Here is a 21,429-nt window from a genome sequence, read left to right as displayed (position 1 = left end):
AAAGTCCCTACTATGTATCCGTACTATTTACCTAGGTACCCTAGGCACCTAGCTAGGTAGCTAGGTAAGGATTCAGTCGGGGATGGGGCGGCCCCTGTAGGTACAAGGGCCATCCTTTTATGATTACCTAGGTACGTGTACCAAAGTCCTTAGATACCTGACTAGGTACCTGGGTACCTAGGTAGGTAGGTACCGTACCTAAGGCGGTAGTTTATGTAGTATCTTAACGCACCTAGCATTTGCTAGCTCCAGCTCCCGAATTCCCGGTTCCACCCAAACACATCCTGCCCCTCACAGCTGCAGACAAACATGGTCGAACAATGCACACTCCAATGACTATCGCACTGGTATTTTGGTCAGCCACAAGTGAAGTTTGTGACAATCTTTCGTCCTGTATGCCCTGCCCTAGGTACTCTCTCCCTACGATTTGTTTGGGGAACGTCCCAGGTGTCATGCTGTTCCGCAGAGATGCGTTGAACGGAGCTGCTTCGCGCAGCCTTACGGATATCAATATTCCCTTCTCCTAACCAACTCGACCAGGCACATTCTATCGTTAAAGTGCTCTGCCGCGCCCTACTTCCGGTGTTCTAACGCCCCCAGGCCAGATATCTACGTGGTCAATGTTCTTGCGCATGCAAATCGAACCCTCCCAAGCCGCTCCGGTTGGTGATACATGTCATGTACGTGGGACAAGCCCACCAGTCCCCTATATCCTGCACATAATATGTCTCGTCGCGCTTCATTCTAGCCTTAATCAATCCGAGTGTGCCAAGAGCATCGTCCAGTCACCGTTGCCAGTTATCGCCATGTGCTCCGTCGCTTGTGCCCGACATAGCGCCCCTCCCTTTGCTTGCTGAAGATCCGGGGTGCAATAGGCCGCTGCCGCTGCTCATTGACATGGACATGGTAATAGGCGGGAGAGGACCGGAGCCCGGTCCCATGGGATGATGCATCAGCGCTCCCATGCTGCGGCTGACTGACCCCATGCCATCGTACGCATCGACGCGAAGGTCGCAGGTGCCGACATCGAAGCGTTTGGAGCATCCGTCCTCCATGTGTCTGGAATCGAGGTCATTACGAGGTTTCATGGAGAGCCAACATCGCTGCGCGCTGTTTTGACTTACCTGCGAAGTGTGTCCTTGCGAGCGAAGAGTCGCCCACAGTAGTCGCACCTGTGGTTCTTCTCCTTCATGTGGACGCTCTGGTTGTGTCTCTGAAGATCCGTCTTTCGCACAAACCGCTTGTTGCAGTCGGCTACAGGACAGGGGAAAGGGTACTCCCGCTTCTCGTCATGTGTATCCAAATGTGCCTTGTAGTTGTAGCTGCGGCTGAAAAGCTTGTCACACCCTTTGAATTGACACTTGTACTGGGCATCCGCAAAGGACGTCATCTTCCGCGGCGCCCGCCTCGGGCGGTTCTGCTTCATATTCTCTGCCCGCTTTGCCGCTTGGCTTAAGGGAGCTGGTTCGCCTGCCGGTGGGTTCTGGTAGTATTGTTCGGCACCATATTCCACCTTGGGCCAGCCTGAAGACTGGGTATCCGACAAGTAATGATGATGCGAACTGCCGTATGGGCCTGGATCTGCCATGTACGGCGTGTGCATTGACCTCGGAGAGGCATAGTTCGAGGCGTCGATCCCGGAACCGTAGTCGTTAACGTTTTCCATCTTGATCCGTGGGCCCAACGACCTCGACGTATGCTCACCCTGCGCATAGGAGGTGGGGCTCCTTGGGGATAAGGGTCCAGGCGAGTGCTCGGGCGAGTCTGTGAGAGGATGCCCGTGATGACCTGGACCGGATGTTTGGGAATGCGGCTGGAACGCTTCGGATTCGTACGATACTGGCATCGGAGGCTCGTAGTCGGCAAACTGGTCGTACTCTGACAAGACGTTCTGGATGGAAAAGGACGAGGACGATGGCGCCATGGCGCTTAACGGGACCCAGTCAGCTGTCGTTCGGAGATCCAGAGGCGGTAAAGAAATGTCGGCATCGGCAGCCAGATCGGCAGAGTATAGTTGGCCGGCAGCGTACAAGGAGGTGATTTTGCACTGCTGAGCCGTCAGATCTGGAGATGGGTAGTCTGACGAGGAGCGCTCCGATGGGCAACAGGTATAAGCTGGAGATGCCGGTGAGCGTGTTAAAGATGGGGGTGTGAGGTCCATGGCTGGCATGGCCATGGCCGCTTCCCGCTCCTTTATCGATTTGCCCCAGGCTATGTTGGACGCCAGGGTTCGGTATATACAGGGAGACAGGGCGTTGGAGCAAGACGCAATGAGGAGCTGCGAGGCCAGGGGGGTTGAAGGGTGTCTGGCCAGGACGCAAGCGGGTTTGTGAGCGAGAGGAGTGGGTGGGTAGATACAGATCAGGATGAGTGCGTGTCTGATTGGCAACCTTGTCCAAGAAGGCTGAAGGACAGAAGGTAAGACGAGGAAGGAGGCGGTTATAAAAGAAGACGTTCAAGTCTAGGTAGGGGCCAACTCAAGGCAGCAAACCAAGAAGCGGCAAGGGGTTTTTTGGGACAGAGGCGTGTAAAACCAACGGGTGCGCGTAGAACAGAACGAGCAGTGCAGGGCAGTGCAGTGCAGAGCAGGGGAGGAATAAGGTAAAGTCGCTTAAAGCAAGTGACCGTCCGGAAGATGTGAGCAACCCAGTCAAGAGGCTTCGTGGGGTGGATTAGACCAACGGGTCGAAGGGGCCCCGATCTTCGCAAACAGTCAAGAAGACACAAGAGAGCAAGGCAGAGCGGGCTATCGTTCTGCATCATCCGAGGCAGCAGATCCCGGTACCTTTATATGTGTTTTCTCGCCGTCTCAGGCTCTTGTCTCTCCTTGGTCAGATATGGAGGCAGAATCACTGGGCTGCAGGGTGATATGGACAGACAACAAGAGGCCGTGGTGCATGTACGAATATAGCACAAGCTAGAGGGAAGATGCAAGGTTGGTCATGTGCCAGGCAAGTAGAAACCAGCATCAGCAGAGAGAGCAACGCTGAAGATGAGGAGAAGCAGCCCATGTACTGCTGCCAACAAGAGGGAATTGGTAACTCGAGGCAAAGTGAGACACGGACGAAGAAGCCAAAAACAAGTAGAGCCCATTGATAAAAACTAGCAAACAGAGCAAACGGGGAGGGGGGGGGGGGGGGGGGCGGGGCGGGTAGCAGTAAGACAGCCGGACTAGGTAGAATGGTTGGCCGTGTTAATGGTTGGACCAACTCGCAAAGGATTTGACCAGAGCTAGCCCCCCGCCAGGGAGGGGTGTCATTGGGGGCGGCGGCATACGTGGAGAAGATATTGGGAGGAAGGAGGGGTGGGAATACGGGGCATGATGTGAGTGAAGTGGCCTTGGGGCATCGAGGAAACGGGAAATGATATTTTTGTGAATATGACGGCTGCAGACATTCCGGATACGGACAAGACGCCCCGGCGAAAGGCACAGGCAAAGAAAAGACGGCGAGAAGGAGAGGAGAAGAAACCCATCAGTCACTCGACTCGTGGTTTCTTCGAAGTGCACTAGACAGAAGTGCAGCAGGGGAGCAAGGATTCGAATCGAGCGTGGATGACAACGGGCCGCGCCCTCTCTCCAACAATCCCCCCCGTTTGCGATACGGGCGTGCGATGTATCGAATCATGGCCGAAGGGAGCGAGCAGGAACCGGACAGGAACCAGACAGGAAGAGGACGAAGGAACAGAACCCTCGGGGGGCGGTGGTACGATTAATGCCTGCACCAGCGTAGGCGAAGGCAATTCTCCATCCATCTGTAAGCGATGAGTGGTCAGTCCAGCAACTTGGGAACGAGAGACTAGAGGAGGGCCTTGCCTGGAGGCTAGACCAGGATGCAAGCCTTGAATCTTGACCGGTCACCGGCATCATCTACGCCAGGGATCTGGGGAAGGAAGAGATGGGATAAGGGGATAAGGGCCGGCTTCATAGCTACCTGGTTACCAAAGAGGGTGGGCGGCAGGAACTTTTTGCTGACCCGGCGGTGTCATGGTTGTTTATCGTTCTCTTGAACGAAACCCAGTGTCATCTCGCCGTGCGTCTCGGCTGAGTTACCCATCATTTAACGCGTCTTTCTGCCCCCTCTCAGAGGTCCCCCCCCCTGACCCAAACAAAACTTCCTGTCGGAACCAGGAATGAGGTGCCGGGCCCGTATACGTAGCCGTAGGTACCACATTTCAGTCTTGAAGGGGACCGTTGGTTCAGGATTGGGAGAGAGAAGAGAGGGGGGCAAAGGTCAATATTTGTCACTCAGTTGCTGTTGGTGGTTGGAAGTTGGAACAACAGGAACCAACCGTTTAATTAAAGACTCGCCGGGGAGACTGACCCAGACCGGACGGAGCGTGTGCTTAAAGTAATAAAGAACCTAGCAATCGATTGAGCCACATCGGCCATGGTGGGGACGGGGACGGGGTACCTACTGCAAGTATCCTTCTTGGTAGTCCGAGTACCTAAATGCCTACTCAGGTACCTACTAAAGTACCTGCTTAGGTGCCCAGTGCCTCGAGTACTACTTACCTAGGCATGTATATTACATACTCATCCGGGTGCCTGGCACCCAGGTATGACCTTTAGGAAATTGAGGCACCTGACGGTGTATGATGTAGTGGACTTCGCGCCATGTTGCTAGGTACCGTCAGTCAGAGGAAGAGAAGGAAACTCGATTCGTACGCACGCAACCCAGAGAACAGTCTTAGGTTGTCCCGTCAGCAGAGGTTGAGATCTATGAATATCAGGCACATACCCTGATTGGAGGCCGGTGCCTATCATCGACGTAGGCTTCCATCACGTTGCCATTGCGGGAAAGCCGCCAGTCTCAATTTTGAGAACCCCCAGCCTCGGACCTCTAGCCGTGGCGCCTACCCGCCTCCTAGCGTTGACGTTGGCCATGACAGTGGAAGAACCGATCCACTGTGCAGGGAACAGCAGCACGCAGCAAGGCTAAGTACTGCCCCCCCAACTGCGACGCTGCGAGTACGTTGGGCGCTACCGATTCGTTGCTCCGACCATTCCATTGGCGGCCATCCGCGCGCCCGCGCCCGTTCAAGTGGCGTCAGCATTAGGTGTGGGATGACTGCTGCTAATGGATGGCGTGCGTTGCAGTGTCCTTTCCCTTTCCCTTTTCCCAATGCAAATCATTCGAGAGCTAGGACAACCGCGCCAAAAGTCCCCAACCGCAATCAATCTTGGCCGTCAGCAACATGTCCGCGTTGATGTCGAAAGGGACAAGACAAGCAGTACAGTGCGCATTACTGGGGACTCCAGACGTGGAACGCTCTGCTCAGCTGTGCTACTGACCAACGACCCAGGAAGAATTGCGTCATCCCTCTTCAATGTCAAGGATCCGTCCGGCACCAAGACCGCAGAAATGATTGAGAGTACTACCTATGTGCTTGTTGCTGCGTGCGACTACGGATTCTTTAAGAGTGATCAAACAGGAACACTTGTCCAATGACGGCCAGGCTGGCGAGCCGTACCAAAAGAATAGGACTGGCCCGGCCAGGTCTGGCATAATCAGTGGATGTACATGCCTTGTGAGATATACGTACTCGTTTGTTCTGTTTTCCCGGTCATGGTGCAACAAGTAGTCGTCCTTCGTAGTCGGACCTCTCCTATCTCCTTTCGAGATTCCTGCAAGGTACTTTTCGGTGGGGTCTTTGGAGTTCGTAGACGATGCAGACTGGACCCCCCACCGAGGTTTCTCACGTCCATGTAGGTACTATACTACGTATATTCTTACAGTCTTACAGATGTTATCAAGCTTACCCTCTGCCAAGCTCCCGTCCCATCCAAGTGGCCCCTCGCTCGCTGGCAACCAAAGTGACCAAAGTGACATGTATCTCAAAAGGTCCCCATCATAACAGTCCCTCGGCCGAAAGACGGGGCGACGAAGCGAGATGAGCAGAATATTTCTGGTTGGATGTCGCAAAACCGGTGCGCCGCTAATTAGGCACCATTGGATGGTTGCATCTAGCTTGTCAGTCTCCCAACGTCAGTCTCCACTCCCTCCCGACCACTTTTTACTCCTTCCTTTTTCTCTCCATAATAAGAGGGAGACAGGGAGCAACAGTCCTTTACTCTACAGATACCATTCCAACCAACAACGGTTTCTTTACGTTGTTGGCACTGGAGTCTCTGAGGCCCTGAGGGACCTCGAGGAACCTGATGTAGGCAAGCATCGGAGGATTCTTGTTCTCATGCTCACGATGTCGTTCTCGCTAGAAATCAGGCACCAGGGGTCGGCCTTAGACCCTGAACGCAAGTTGCAGAGGGAAAACGACCCCCTTTAGCCTGTAACCCCTACAATTATTTCTGGACTCTCTCTTTGTTTCTGTGTTTGTCTACCCAGGCTTGACAGCCGCCACCCCCGCCCAATCTTAGACCTTGCCGGACTCTACATAGTAGTCCTCCGTGACTGCTCCAACCTCTCGTTGGCACTAGTCGTGGGGTGAAGGCACCAGAGGACCAGAGTTGATACGTTGGCAAAGTCATTTATTGTGTCCATGCTCGCGTCTGGTTGGTTGCATCCTTCTTTTTGGGACCGCAATATTATACTCCACACAGCAGCACATGCCGCGCTTAGGTTCTCTGCTGTACTTAGGAACCGTCAAGAAGGATTCTTCTTGTCTCTTCCGCACCATCTAGCGGGCATACTGGCGGGCGAAGACTCCGTGCGACAAACGAGTCTGGAGAAGCCTAAGCGCGTGAAAACGGTTCACATCAATTAGAACTTCTGCCCACACTACTGCGAGGTAAGCACAGAAAGCCCCTGCACTCGGTTTGGCGCTTGAGAATGCGGAGCAAGGGTACCCTGAAAGCGAAAGCGTAGCCGGGCGTACGGAGCAGGGCCATAGTGGGTGCGTGCTCGGAACGGAACTTTGGTCAATGGACGGCAGGCCTTTTGGATTTCCCAGTATCTTACCCGTTTTTCGAGCGCGCCTCCCCGTAGTCATTGGTCATCCAGGGCGGGCGGCGAATGTTGACTTGGGACTACCAGTGACAGCCATATACGGTGTGCCTTTGTTTCCGGCCACCCTTTCTCTACTTTGGCAATGTGGCTGGCATCACTCGACGCACTGTCGGTGGATGACGCTGCGAATAACTAGCTGGATCGTCCACCTGGGCGGCAACATTTTGCCGGCTCAACTCTGTGGCATATCGTGCTCTCTGAAGAGAACTTGGACGATGAACGATGGGCAACGAATTCAGTACTAAATGGCCTTATGGGCCGACATCTATCACTTGGCGGCTCTCGCGCTCATGTGCCCGCTCTTTTCCTGTGGCGAGATCTCGTCTACCATCGGAGCCGAATGCGATTATTGCTTTCGAGGGCCTCGAGAGAGGCGTCAGATTCCGGACGCTCGTCGCTTGTACGAGTGCCCTAGTGGCAGAGTCACTCCCCAAGGCCCGCTCGACGCAGGCCACCCTGTCGAATGCCAGTATGGGGGGCCCTTTTTGCGACCAAGATGGATTTTTATTCTGGAAGATCTTTATATCGCATGGACCCCGTGTAGCCTTGCAACGACAACTGATCCAAACCTCGCAGCGGACCGCGGGGCGTTGCTAGATGCACTGTTCGGCCCTTGCGGGGAGCTGGTACCTGGTTCTCATGAGCCCTATGCTGTGCCGGGCGGGTAGCCATGAGGGGGGTTATGAGAGATGCTCCCGACAAGATCAGAACAGCCAATCGACGGCATCGCTGTTCAATGTACGCGAGCATGTCCGCTCGAGCCCACGATCGATCAGAGGAACGGGACTGTTAGCAGAAGGCGTTGGCCAACCTCGTGTCGTTGCGTTGCCCTACGGGCCCGACGGCGCCCATTGCATCCAGCAATGGCGCGAAAAGGATTGCCATATGCAAGTCTATGTAGATCTTGCATGCTAAAGTCACATACCAAGAACCAAATTTTGTAGCAAGACAAGTGAGAAGCAGAAGAAAAATGCGCTTGGTCATGCTGAGTTGACGCAAGTTGCTTCTCAGCATGCTTCATGAACTCGGTGGGAAGGAAAGGTGAGGGTCAAACGGAGAGAATGGTATCGGCCGTTGGGACTTGGCCTATGCTGATCTCGGTGAGGAGGATTATATAAGCAGCGACCGTTGCCGTGTCGTATCACGTGATGGCGCGACGTTTTGGCACCAGGAAGCTGCTGGGCTCCTCTAGAGCTGCCTCAGTACTAGGTACCTTAACTCACGTCACTGTTCGCCTTCACGTCCACACCGCGAACCTCACCATTATCGTCACCAGCTGGTGAATCTGCCATAGCTCAAAATTCGCGTTCCATTTGATGAGATTTGCCGTCGAAGCTGGAATCTGTGACCACGATTGCTTCATTTCCTCCGCCCTCCTTCCCGCACACTTTTCCCTCGTACCATCAACACAACAGCCTCACGCAGTCCTCTCAATTCCAGAAAACCCGCCATCTTCCCATCCTTGCCGCTTCGGCCCAGAAGAAGACGCTCTGATTAGCGACAACGGTGTCGCTCCTCCCGAGTCATTGGGTTTAATGCTCGTTTGATTGGTTGATCGACTGGCCGTAGCCGCCCTCCTTATTCAAGATGAAGTTCTTCATCGAGTGAGTAATGAACTCTGCGCCTTTCACGACGCTCTCACAAGTCGACTAACCTAGAGGTCATAGTGAGCTGCCCGTTATTTTCCCATATCCTAGGATCTATCCGGAACAATATGCGTGAGTACAGCTCGGTTGGATACTCAGACCTAGCATGACGCTGACGGCGGTATGCGTGATTAGGTACATGTGCGATCTCAAAAGTGAGTCCAGGTGCTCTCAGTTCATTCAGCATGAGACGAAACCGAAGCTGACAGTCGGACTTGATGTTCAGAAACCCTGGATGCAGGCGGGCATTGCGTTCTGGAGATGCCTTCAGGAACGGGAAAGACGGTCTCGCTGCTCTCGCTCATTGTTGCATACCAACAGCACAACCCCGAGCACCGAAAGCTTATATACTGCTCTCGTACGTTGTCAGACCGCCTGCATACCACGTTCGACTCACCATTCTGTCCCAGCTCTGATAGTCAACAGGTACCATGTCCGAGATCGAAAAGGCGCTGGCCGAGCTGAAAGCTCTTATGAAGTACCGAGCAGAGGAGCTCGGTGAAGAAGAGGAGTTCCGCGGCCTCGGACTGACGAGCAGAAAGAATCTATGTTTGCACCCTTCTGTCAAGCAGGAAAAGAGTGGCGCCATCGTCGACGCTCGTTGTCGGAGTCTCACAGCTGGGTTCGTCAAAGAAAAGAAGGATCGTGGGGAGAGCGTCGATGTCTGCGTATACCACGATGTGCGTGAAGTGTTGCGCCACAGTCTAGTCCCTATGCATTGCTAATGGGCCACAGAACCTGGACCTGCTTGAGCCACACAATCTGATCCCTAACGGAGTCTGGACGTTCGAAGGCCTCTTGCGATATGGCGAGCAGCACAAACAGTGCCCTTACTTCACTGCACGGCGCATGGTAACATCGCCCCCTAAACGCACCGCTACGGCCGAGCCAATGTCGCTAACAAGCTGAAAGATGCAATTCTGCAACGTCATCATCTACTCATATCACTACCTTCTTGACCCCAAGATCGCCGAAAGGGTGTCTAGAGAGCTATCGAAAGATTGTATTGTGGTCTTCGATGAGGCTCACAACATCGACAATGTCTGTATCGAATCCCTCAGCACGGACATTACGGAGGACTCTCTCCGAAAGGCCACAAGAGGCGCGCAGAATTTGGAACGGAGGATTGCGGAGATGAGGGACACCGACCAAGAGCAGCTGCAGAATGAATATCAGAAGCTGGTAGAGGGTCTCCGCGGCGCCGACGAGGCACGGCAGGAAGACGCTTTCATGGCGAATCCAGGTAATGATCGTTCGGCCATGGGCCACCTATTGGGCAACGGTTAGCTAACACACCCAAAGCATTGCCCGACGACTTGCTCAAGGAAGCGGTTCCGGGTAACATCAGGAGAGCCGAGCATTTTGTGTCGTTCCTGAAGAGATTCATCGAGTATCTCAAGGTGGGTTGGCTTCTCTCTCTATAGAGCAACGAAGGCTCGCGTGCTGACAAGCCGGCAGACCCGCATGAAGGTTAGACATACGATATCGGAGACACCGCCGTCCTTCCTTGCTCACCTTAAGGAATACACCTTCATCGAGAAGAAGCCCCTAAGATTTTGCGCCGAGAGGTTGACGTCTCTTGTGCGGACTCTTGAGCTTACCAACATTGAGGATTACCAACCCCTTCAAGAAGTAGCCACCTTTGCCACTCTTGTCGCAACGTACGAGAAAGGCTTCCTGCTGATCCTCGAACCATTCGAATCGGAGACGGCAGAGGTGCCCAACCCAGTGCTGCATTTCACATGCCTTGACGCTGCCATCGCGATCAAGCCCGTCTTTGACAGGTTCAGCTCCGTCATCATCACGTCGGGAACCATGTCTCCGCTTGAAATGTACCCTAAGATGCTGGGCTTCTCGACTGTCGTACAGGAATCATACAGCATGACCCTCGCAAGGAGATCCTTCTTGCCAATGATCGTCACCCGTGGGAGTGACCAGTCTTCCATCTCCACCAGTTTCCAGGTCAGAAATGAGCCGAGTGTTGTCCGGAACTACGGCACCCTCCTTACCGAGTTCGCCAAGATCACGCCGGACGGTATGGTCGTGTTCTTCCCGTCGTATCTGTACATGGAGTCAATCATTAGCATGTGGCAGGGAATGAACATTCTTGAAGAGGTCTGGAAATATAAGCTCATCCTCGTCGAGACACCGGACGCGCAGGAGACATCGCTTGCGCTGGAGACATACCGGACGGCCTGTTGCAATGGTCGTGGCGCCATTCTTCTCTGCGTCGCCCGAGGCAAGGTCTCAGAGGGTATTGATTTCGACCATCAATATGGTAGAACCGTGCTCTGCATAGGCGTTCCGTTCCAGTACACTGAGTCTCGAATCCTCAAGGCGAGGCTCGAGTTTCTCCGCGAGACGTACCGCATCCGCGAGAACGACTTCCTGTCTTTTGACGCCATGCGCCACGCCGCGCAGTGCTTGGGCCGTGTCCTGAGAGGCAAGGACGACTACGGTATTATGGTCCTTGCGGACCGCCGGTTCCAGAAGAAGCGCGCGCAGCTACCCAAGTGGATTAACCAGGGTCTACTCGATGCCGACACGAATGTAAGCACCGACATGGCCGTCAGTAGCGCGCGACGCTTCCTCAAGCAGATGGCGCAGCCGTTCCGGGCAAAGGATCAGGAGGGTGTGAGCACCTGGAGCTACGAAGACCTGATGAAGCACAAGGAAAAGATGGATTTGGAGCGTATCCAGGAGCTAGAGGAGGCCGGCGCCGGTGGCGATGGATACGGGGCCGACGGCGGAGACGAGTATGGCATCAATGACGACCTTGACGACGACCTGATGGAGATTGACGACGGCTTCTGAGAGTCTCACGCCCTCAGATGGTCCGTCGGGCCAGCACATTGGGAGTTGACGGGTGACGAGGGAGAATTCGGCGGCAGTCTTTGTCTGTGGTCTAAGCATGAAAGGCCAAGATTCTATATATTAGGGCCCTTAGCTCCAGATCAAGCAAATAAAATGGCTGTCTAACCCAGAACCGACCAAATCTTCCGCTTGTATGACTACGTGGAGCGACAATTTCGCTACCCATCTACCTCGTTCCCTGAACCCCCATGTCTAGGCACCGCCGGGTCTATCTATGGTACAAACGTAGGCCGTCGTGGCCGCTAGATGCTCACCCCAACGCAACTCTCTTGGCCGCCTTCTGGGCCCTCATGGCAGGAATGGTGTTTCCCCTGCCTGGCTTCCTCCCGACCTCCATGCACAGCATACGGATAAAGTCCAGGCTTGTCCAGTAGCAGGTGTGCGCGCTCAACATGTTGAGGTACTGGATCTCCAGAGGGCCGCCGCCGAACCTCAGGTAGTAATCGATTTGACCGTTATCGTTGAGTAGGTACGCCTTTCTTTCCGCTGTCTCTTCCCGTGTGAAGTCGTGGACCTCCAACTCGAGCTGTGAGGGCAAGCGCACGAATGATGGTTTTGGCACCGCGGGAGCGACTGGGGCGGGTGTTGTGCCCGGCACCAGGCTTTTCATCGCGTTGCCAACGTACTTGAAGATGGAGTTGGCACTTGATGGCACATATGCGGTTCTCAGACTCGTGGCATACACGGGGTCTATGGTGCCGTTCAGCAGGTATGCGATAGGGTCCTCCTTGGCCAGCACATTGTAGATGTTGTCCACGGCGATGCAGCCATACCGACCGGCCTCGCCCGTCACTTCAGGCGCGTTGGTATCGGCGGGATCCGCACCGGGCTTCATTCTCCCGCGACGAGGCTGAAGCATACCCCTCTCGAGGAGCAGGAAAAACCCGGCGGGGCTTCCTACGAGAAATAGGTTAGTTGTGTCGAAATCGAAGAAGTCTGACTGGGGCATCCCGGTCGACAGATCCAGCCTTGGGACGCGCGTGGGTTGCCGCGAGAGGATCTCGATAGCCATGGCGCTGCCGAGAGAGTGCCCGACCATATGGATTCGCCCTCTCTCTGCAAACCCAGGATTGTTTCGGCACCAGAGTCGATATACACGATTGGCTTCCGTGACCAAGGCCTTGATCATTTTCCCCTTATGGTGAGATAAGTAGAACGGTATGTCGAACATGACATCCGATATCATGCTTCGTACCGCGGGGATACTGCCGGGCTCGATGTCTTTGAGACTGAAGCCGTCCGGTACGTGTGTTGCCTTGTCTTCCTCGGTCATCGGGCCACCATCTTCGAACGACAGGGTGTGGCGCCAGTTGATGGGGAGTACCATGATGCCGTTCTGATCTTCCCTCAAAAACTCCTTGACTGCTGGGTTGGCCAGTTCCAGGTTAACCTCGCGGCGGAACGCATTGATGGCGTGGGTGAAGTGGAAGCTTTCGACTCTCTCAGCAAACTTCTGCCCAATGCCGTGGACGACGAGAACGAGGTCCGTGACCTGGCCATGCTCTTTCTGCGCCTGGCAAGCTGCGCAAACGTCTTGCGCAATAGCCTCGGGCGAGTCGCTAGCGGGGAACGCCGGCTGATTGGCAGCGTCTCGGTTGGCCTTCTTGTCGTGGACCCGCTCCCAGGCTTGCCGGTCGAAACCACGCACGATCGGAATACCTACGGTCATGCCTTTCATGATCTTCGCAACTGGCCGTCTGCCGTAGTAAGCCGAAGGCTTCAGGCTAGGCTTCAAAAGGAAGGCTTTGGAGGCGTCCTTGTAGATGACATGGTAGGTCGCATAGCTCCGATGCTGCTGAGCGGCCGTTCCGGCCTTCAAGTTCGGATCGATGGCGCCCTCGGCCGCAGCCTCTCCGCGGAAGCAGTTTGCGGCACAGAATGGGTCTGTTGATATGCGCATATCCGAAACTATTCGCTGATCTCTGTCACCGAGAGACTCCATGTCTTCCGGCCACAGCCGATGCGACACTTTCTCCTCACCGAGGGGGCCAACTTCAACTGCGCAGCGCAGCTCATCGTTCCAAGTTTCGGTGTGGGGCTTCAGCTCTCGATAGCCAGCCTCCAGCTGGTTAGCCACGGCCGGGGGTATGGGCAGCATCGTGTCTCTGCACGCCTGTCAGGACTCTCACAATACAGTGCAGGAGCGCACAACAAACCTGTAAAACCAGGTGGCCCGGAGGACCACGGCGATATCGTTCACGGGGGACCAATAAATGGGTTTCATCTGTAGGGCGGGAATAGACACAAGGTGCAGACGAGAGACACCCACGACGACGTCGATCGCCTCCTTCCTGTAGCTTTCATCGCTGACAAGCTTGGCTTGCGTGGTATTTGCCCTTTTTCTTGGCGACTCTGATGAGGCGTTCGGCGGTTGCGCTTCCCGCCCTTCGGTGTCGTTCGGGTTGGAAGGTTCTGGAGGAGGGAACGAAGCCACAAAGTTGTCCTGCGGTCTCTGCCGAATTCCAGCTCGAACGAATGGCTTACCAGAGATGCCATCGTCTACCGTATGTTGTCGTAAAGAGCTTCCGAGGCCCGGGGTGGAGGGCCGCGAGGCTTGCTCACTCGCCCGAGATTCAGACATAGCCCTTGACTTGGCCGTATCCCCAATGTTTCCGGCCTCCTTGCCGAGCTTCTGTAGCTCACTCGCCGCTTCTTGGCGAGGGCTGAAGGAGCCAATGATCCCCATCTGCCGTGACTGAGCCGACTCCGCACGAGGCCGCGAGGATGAAGTGCTCCCAGGCTGGGACCGGGATTCAGCGGAGGAGGTTAACCGCCTCAGCTCCATCATCACGTCTTGCACAACACTCTCCTGGCCTAGCGAATGATGATACTTCCTGGCCAGCGCACAGAAAGTGTTCTGTAGTTCGGTGGAGACATCTATAAATAAGTCCGGGCAGCATACGGAAATCGGGGTATCCGGGAGCATGTCAGAAGCCTCGCCTGCTGAAGACGATGCCTGAATGGTACCGCCGTGTTTGTGGATGTGCTTCACAGCCAAGTGACGCACCAGAAGAGCCAGCTTGGCTGCGTTCGCTTTCTCCATGGCTGGGCTGGGTTTCCGACCCCGTACCAACTGCTCGTGGGCTTGGATACCATCATCAGATAGGAAGCTCAGCCAAGCCTTCTCGAGAGCATTGTTGTCGCCCAGCGAAAAGGGTCGGATCTGACCACGTGCGGTCCGCGCGTCTGAGGCACCGGCAATGGTTCCAGGGGACAAAGGATCATCTATGGGTATGACCGAAGAGTAGAAGTACTGCGCGGTAACGGGAGGAATGCCGTCGTAGGCGTTGGCGGGCACGGATTGCGACAGGGGCGCAAGGCGGCACTTCGGACCGTACGTGTGGTTTTGCGATGAAGAGGTCATTATGGGCAGCCGATTTTGTTCCCTCACTTGCTTCTAAAGATGCGATGGTCAAGATGAGAGGTTCAATATATCGGGGTTTGCGGAAGGCCGGCGGTTTGACTGGACGCCGGATTCGGAGACGAAGAGGAAGGGTCTAGTGCTCTATTCGCAGAACGAGATCAAATATTACGGGCGGCTGTAGGTTAGCCTTTGGAGTTTCGTGGACTTTGGCATGATTCTAGTAGAAAGATTTGAGGGTTTGTGTCGCCGGGGCAGCGAACGGAGATGCGTATCGTCGAGGAGGCGAACTGCGGCTGTGCAAGCAATGTCACATCAGCCTCGATCCAAATGCGAACAGTGCAAACAGTAGTCAGTCAAGTTACCAAGACTTCGGCCGCGTGGAATGAGGGAATGTGCCTTGGAGGCTGGCGACAGCCAATCCACTGAGCTTTTGAGTCGCGATGATCCGGGACACCACGTAGGTTATTCGAACTGATTTCTGGGTGTGTGGAGAGAAAGCCGAGTCTCTGGGGCCCAGGTCGAAAGTCTAGCCGTTAGTCCAGGTACCGGAGACGATGGTGTGTAACCTGGAGTATTCATCACTCGGTTGGGAAATATGAAGAGCAAGCGAAGAGGAGCTTATGCATGGAGCCGGCAGCCTTAGTAAGGCAGAAGAAAGGCATGTGCTTCACCAGTAGGTACGTTTCTGTTTTGTTTCCAGGTGCTCAATGACGTACCTCGAGACGATGGTCAGTGCTTCATCTTCTTCTGACTCCGTCCCGGCTTGCACGTGCCTTACGAGCCACACGAGTCACACGAGCCACACGAACTGGTCGAAGCATCCCAGTCCCCGCAGCGGGGGAGATTCCCCACCGCCTCAACGTCTGTGCTACGCCGCCAGGGGGCTGCTCTCCTGCTGCATCAACTTGGCTTGCTGGTCGATCGGTTTGGGAATTTTGGGGGTGGCGTCACAGGGCTGTCGATGCTTCCACCCAGGAGCGCTCTACCCCCCCCCCCTCTTTCTCTATCTCTTCTATTTTAGTTTCGTCCACTCCAAACACTTCAGGACGAGCTTGCTTGATTCTTGTGGAAGAAGAAGGGCATGATACAAGAGGGGACGCCGTATCACCCATCAACCTTGACAAGTGACTTGGTTTCTTACAGTCAGCTTCCAGGCTTTCTGTAAGCGGGAAAGGCGAGGGGGACATACCTGGCCAGCATTGACATCTCGTCGCCAACCAGTTTCTCATTTGCATCGAAGAAGGATGGGCTCCGTCTACAGTGGGTATACGACCGGTGGGAACAGGAGGAAACCTGGACCTGGCACTCGGCTGAAAAGAAGAAAAAAAGAAAGAAAACAGGATACTTTTCCCCAACAGTAAAACACTACAAATACTATCAATTCAGACGCCTGTCATTTCACCTCCTAGTTTAAAAAGCTCCTTCCTCCTGTATTTGATGCTATTGGCCTCGATATATTCGTAAGCGCCTTGTTCTTCCGTGTTTATGTTGTATTAAGGGCTGGGTGGCTTATTGTGGTGGTGGTAGTAACAGAGGTAGGCAGAGGGTAAAAGGTATCCTCTTTTATTTTATTTTTTACCCGAGTGCCTGGACCAGTACACACTAAAGTGTCAATCAACGAAGGGAGGGGCCTGCCATCGGAGAATATCAGGACCCGAGAGCCAGAGGACTGGCCCCCCTCCCCCCTGCAGGGCCTTTCTAGCCTACCATGAGGACGATCCTTTGATGACCGAAGCAGCGTCTGGTGGGTGCTCCAGGAGGAGAACTCGCGTGCCGTCTTGCCTCGTCTCAGTCTCATTCCGTTCTCCAAGTCGCTCATTCTCAGTGCCTCGTCACAGCCATGGGTTGGCATTTGGTGCAATCACGCATGGAATCCGGGTCTCCGGGGGTTGTGATGAGATAACTGAACATAGTGACGTCAAGCTAACGGCAAGGAGTTTGGATGAGAGCAGCGTCAGGAATGAGCCTCCCGCGGAAGAGGCGGCCAGTAGAGACGAAAGTGAATAGGCCACCCGACACTCACATCCATGCAGCAGTTGGTCAAGACTCTTCCTACCCTGGTTGAGTCTGATGGGCAGAGAGTGATTGGATGAGCGAAACACCACCCCAGACAAATGCAAGATGTCGAGAGCAGTTATCCGTACTGAAACGGAACCAGTCGTTGGCTTCTTCACAAACGCAGTGAGAAGATGCAGAGGCGGGCATTGAGTATCTTGCTGCCACTCTGCATGTTTCAAGAAGGCCAGACAGGCAAGGATGGCGTGAACTTGGAAGCGTGCCGTCAGGACACGCACCTCGCGACCCCGCTTGGATCGTGCACGCTATCCCCTCCTCCCGCCTGGCATGGTAGAGTGGAGCCCCGGATTGGCCAACGTCTTGGAACTCTCTCTCTCTCTCTCGCTCTCTCCCTCCCCACAGATGAATGAATCCAATGTGAATGAGGAAGTCTGAGTGGCACGAGGCGTCGTGCCTTCTTGGGGCCCTCACAGCATGGACGGTGTGGATGTGATGTGCAGAGGAGCGAACCTATCGAGTGTGTTTCCTGTAAAAGGGCGTGATCAACGGCTTCGAACATGGTCACTTTGACTAGGCCTCCACGGTCTCCGCGCTCAATGGGGAGAGAAAGGCAATCGAGTGATGTGATCCCATCGGGGTCGTCGATTGCATGTTCTCGTCGTGTGTAGTAATACCTAGTGTATCGATAGCGCGTTGGTAGTGGTGTGCATGGCGGGTGCTGTGGCACCCAATGCGAATCGCGCTACAATCACTGAATGCAGCTGCAGCATCGCTAGCGCCGACGCCCCGTAACTCTCCACCTGGAATGCGACACCATACTTTGTCCTGCAACCCCCGTCTTCCCCCACCCGTCGTCTGCTGGGTCCTTCCAAGGCCAGCAGGGCCTCCCCCGGGGGTCTTCCTGTCTTTGAGCAGTCCGATTGTGTTTGTGTTGGCCCACTCACTGTGGTGTCGTTATCTTGGCTGATGTCGCAACACCTGGCGATTCCACTGGTAGGGGATCTGGGGTAACTACTCGGGGAGCTAGGGCGGCAGGAGTACTCTGCCGAGCCGACTGCTCTGAGGAGAGGGGGGGGGGGGGTTGGGTTTCCAACAGTCTCGTTCCACATTCTACGCAGCACCAGGCAAGAGGATGAGTGTTTGTCGACAGCATCGACATCATTGGCCCCATCGCTGTTTAAACAAGATGTGTGCTACCTAGGGCGGTGGTGGCAGCCGTCGCATTGGTTAACTGATCCCAAGTGATACCACACACACGTATCTGCCCCTACCTACAAATGCATTGGGGTAGGTACTTAACCATCCCCAAGGGAGCGCAGGGTGACCGTGCTCCAAGCCAAGATCCAAACCGCAGGCCTAGGTAGGTACACTACTGCTAGGTACTGGTAGGTAGGTAGGTAGTCTACATTGCCTCTTCCCTCTCCACACTCAGCATGTCTTGCTTGGGTGAGATGCATCTGCTCACACATCCTTCTATCCCTCCTCCTAAACTGCATAGGCGGCACTGTACGACGACCATTACTGCTACTCCACCAAACCTTGTGCCCTTTGTCGTTTTAATGTGCAGCCATCCCGACTCATTTCTCCTCCTTTCCATCTTCACCTGAACCCCTCACCGTTGGTCGTTACCTACTGCTGCTCTCTCCTGGAAACGTCGTCATCAGGTGTTACAAGTCCTCGCGTAACCACCTACCTCGGTCTGCCTACTTACGGTAACGAGCGCCAGGGCATCAGCTCGGCTCACCCCTGGGAACATTTGGTATCTACCTAGTTATCATTGTCCCTGTCGTTATAAGAGACCCACCTAGGACGCTGCCGCTTATCACGAACCGGCGCTACTGCCTCTTTGCCGCTGGCGCTGGCATCACTGTTGGTTGCGTTTGGGGTACATGCGCGATAAGGATCGACCACCACCACCACCAAGTCGATCCAAATCACCCAGCCCAGCTCGGTTGGCTTCAGTGCGTTTCCTCTCCCCCCTCTCCCCCTCCCGGTGTGCGGTGTGGTGCTGGGTCACACCCCAACCCATCTGCAGTGACAGACGCCCTACCCCCTTCCTTTTCTTTTCAACAACTCTCAAGAAGACGAGCTGGACGCCACGTCCTCTCTGCAACTGCTCACTGCCATCGTCTCATCCCGGTTCTCTGTAGTTCCCAGTTTCATTCCTGACAACGAATCTTTCGGGGTTCCAGATAAAGATACCCGGGTAGAGAAACAGCACAAGCCGCCACCCCGCCCGTCTGTACGCCTGAACTCAGTCAGTGGCTTTGGCTGCATCGCCCCTCCCAATCCCACGACCAGTCGTCGATAAACAGCACCCAGCAGTCCATTGTCGTCCACAGCCCGCCGAGGACGCAGAAGCTGCTGCTCGAGATGGCGACAATTGCCCTTCCGAGGCCGATTCCCCCGCATCGTCCCACATCGACGGTGAGCGCCGTTCCTTCTATATCGCTCGAGCCCATCGGCACCGCCCAAGTTCCCGTCCCCAACAAGCACCTCCCCGTCTGTCCACCGGGGCCCGTTCCTGCAGAGGAGCCCAACACTCCGCCGCCGTCTCCTCCCCACGACGACGACGAACCGGCTCAGCAGTCCTCGCTGTTGTACCCGCCCTCAAAGTTCTCCAGGTACGAATCCGGACCCGTTGCCGTTTACACAATCCGCCCCGCCGACGTTGCCGCTGCCCTGGATTACATATCCCGCCAGCCGTTGCCGGACCCAAACCAAGTCTTCCCCTGGTTCCACGGGCTCCACCCCCATAACCATATCCAGCAATCTTTCTTCATCGCGCGTCACCGTTCTCTCCGGAAGACACCCACCTGCGTTCGGGGGGTCACGCTCGTCAAGGCCGATGGCGATCTGAGTGTTGCCCGTCTCAAGGGTGCCATCGCCCCGCAGGAGTTCATTCATCTGACCGCCGCCCCCGAGTTCCTCGATGTTGACCCCCGCGATGGCTTTTGCGTCAGGAACTTCCAGATTCAGGCTGCCAAGGCCGCCATGATCTCGGATATCGTCGTCTATGGGGAGGACGACGAGGCTGTTCGCAAACTCGGTCTCGATATCGCCACGGCACAGCTTCGCTGGCGGCAACGGCACGAGACGCAAGGCCACACCATCCCGGAATACAACACCTTCCTGTGCGTTGCCCCGTTTGAGCATTTCGAAAAAGACCATAACGACATTGTGGCCGTTGACGCCCAAGGTCGACTTACCGGCAACGTCCTCGACTTCTTCCACCAGGAGCGCAAGGAAATGTGCAATATGACCAAGGCCTCGGAAATATCCCATAATGTCTGGCTGGGCCCGACACCGGACCCCGCATCCGGCGAGGAAGACCAGTTCGACGTCCTCATCGAATGCAGCGACGTTGGCCGGCTGAACCCGTCCGCGCTGCGCGCTTTGGCAGTGTCGAGAGTCGAACCTGCTCAGCGACCATACATTGACTTCCCCTCATCTGGGAGCATCCTGCCGCCAACATGGTCACAGGCCGAAGCCGATGGTATCCTGGAAACTTGCAAGTGGATTTACCATTTAGCCCACGGTACGCTTCCGGCGACGAGCGGGCCCGGCATCGACGTAGATGGTGACACCGACATGGACGAGCAGGGCGGCTCATCTCTCGTGAACCTACGACCAAGGAAGATTCTCATTCACTGCGCCGACGGATACACAGAATCCACCATGCTCGGAATCGCCTATTTCAGCTACAGCACTGGGCAGGGCATCGCTGATGCCTGGCTTCACTTGCACACTAGCAAGAAGCGAAACTTTTTTGCCTACCCTACTGACGTAGCTCTTCTCACGTGTATCGAGGCCCGCCTGCTTCATGAGTCGCCCCTTCACTCAGGAAAGGGCCTTCGTGAAATCACGGCTTTGATCAAGGAGCCGTCGTGGCTGCCCGGCTTGGACGGCTCCTTGCCCAGTCGAGTTCTCGATTATATGTACCTCGGCAACCTTGGTCATGCAAATAACCCCGACCTTCTGAGGGCCCTGGGAATCCGTCAGATCCTCAGTGTTGGTGAGACCTCGATGTGGAGGGAAGGCGACTTGGAACAATGGGGCCCGGAAAACGTCTGCGTTGTCCAAGGCGTACAAGATAATGGCATCGACCCCCTGACAGACGAGTTTGAGCGATGCCTCGACTTCATCGGTAAGCCGGCAACCCCCCAAGGGGAGGGCGCGCGTTGGACAATGCAGAAATGGTGCTGACCCGCTTCGCATCTAGATCGTGGCCGGCAGAATGGTACAGCTACACTGGTGCACTGCCGAGTCGGCGTATCGCGGAGTGCAACCATATGTATTGCTGAGGTGATGCGGTCGCAGGGCCTCTCGTTCCCTAGGGCGTACTGTTTCGTCCGAGCCCGCAGGCTCAACGTCATCATCCAACCTCACCTGCGCTTCGCCTATGAGCTTCTCAAGTGGGAAGAGCTAAACCAGGTGAAGAAGAACGGCCCGGCAGGCATCAAGCGGGAGCTTGAATGGAGTGAGATCACTCGCGAGATCGCGCTCATGAATCGTCCGTACGCTAGATGATGGCAGCAGACGAACCCTCGGCGACTGAACATAG

The 21,429-nt window shown here is 55.3% G+C and overlaps 4 protein-coding genes across 4 annotated transcripts; 2 read left to right on the top strand and 2 right to left on the bottom strand.

The window, feature by feature from the left end:
- Positions 1–785: 785 nt before the first annotated feature.
- Positions 786–2,161, bottom strand: GLRG_08739 (uncharacterized protein; the record flags this gene model as incomplete). Its single annotated transcript, XM_008099289.1, has 2 exons — positions 786–1,059; positions 1,125–2,161. 2 exons carry the CDS (start codon positions 2,159–2,161, stop codon positions 786–788), a joined length of 1,311 nt encoding a protein of 436 aa, XP_008097480.1.
- Positions 2,162–8,552: 6,391 nt separating this feature from the next.
- On the top strand, positions 8,553–11,425 carry GLRG_08738 (DNA repair helicase; the record flags this gene model as incomplete). The annotated part of the gene is made up of 9 exons (XM_008099288.1): positions 8,553–8,569; positions 8,633–8,683; positions 8,747–8,766; positions 8,838–8,969; positions 9,038–9,291; positions 9,347–9,463; positions 9,524–9,854; positions 9,914–10,011; positions 10,070–11,425. 9 exons carry the CDS (start codon positions 8,553–8,555, stop codon positions 11,423–11,425), a joined length of 2,376 nt encoding a protein of 791 aa, XP_008097479.1.
- Positions 11,426–11,735: 310 nt separating this feature from the next.
- On the bottom strand, positions 11,736–14,849 carry GLRG_08737 (DDHD domain-containing protein; the record flags this gene model as incomplete). The annotated part of the gene is made up of 2 exons (XM_008099287.1): positions 11,736–13,590; positions 13,642–14,849. The coding sequence occupies 2 exons, from the start codon at positions 14,847–14,849 to the stop codon at positions 11,736–11,738; spliced, it is 3,063 nt and encodes a 1,020-aa protein (XP_008097478.1).
- A 4,389-nt stretch (positions 14,850–19,238) lies between these two features.
- On the top strand, positions 19,239–21,395 carry GLRG_08736 (dual specificity phosphatase; the record flags this gene model as incomplete). The annotated part of the gene is made up of 2 exons (XM_008099286.1): positions 19,239–21,012; positions 21,088–21,395. The coding sequence occupies 2 exons, from the start codon at positions 19,239–19,241 to the stop codon at positions 21,393–21,395; spliced, it is 2,082 nt and encodes a 693-aa protein (XP_008097477.1).
- Between the last annotated feature and the right edge of the window lie 34 nt (positions 21,396–21,429).

The sequence above is a fragment of the Colletotrichum graminicola genome, assembly GCF_000149035.1.
Source record: "Colletotrichum graminicola M1.001 genomic scaffold supercont1.40, whole genome shotgun sequence".
NCBI lineage: Eukaryota > Fungi > Ascomycota > Sordariomycetes > Glomerellales > Glomerellaceae > Colletotrichum > Colletotrichum graminicola.
This window is presented reverse-complemented; position numbering and strand designations above follow the sequence as displayed.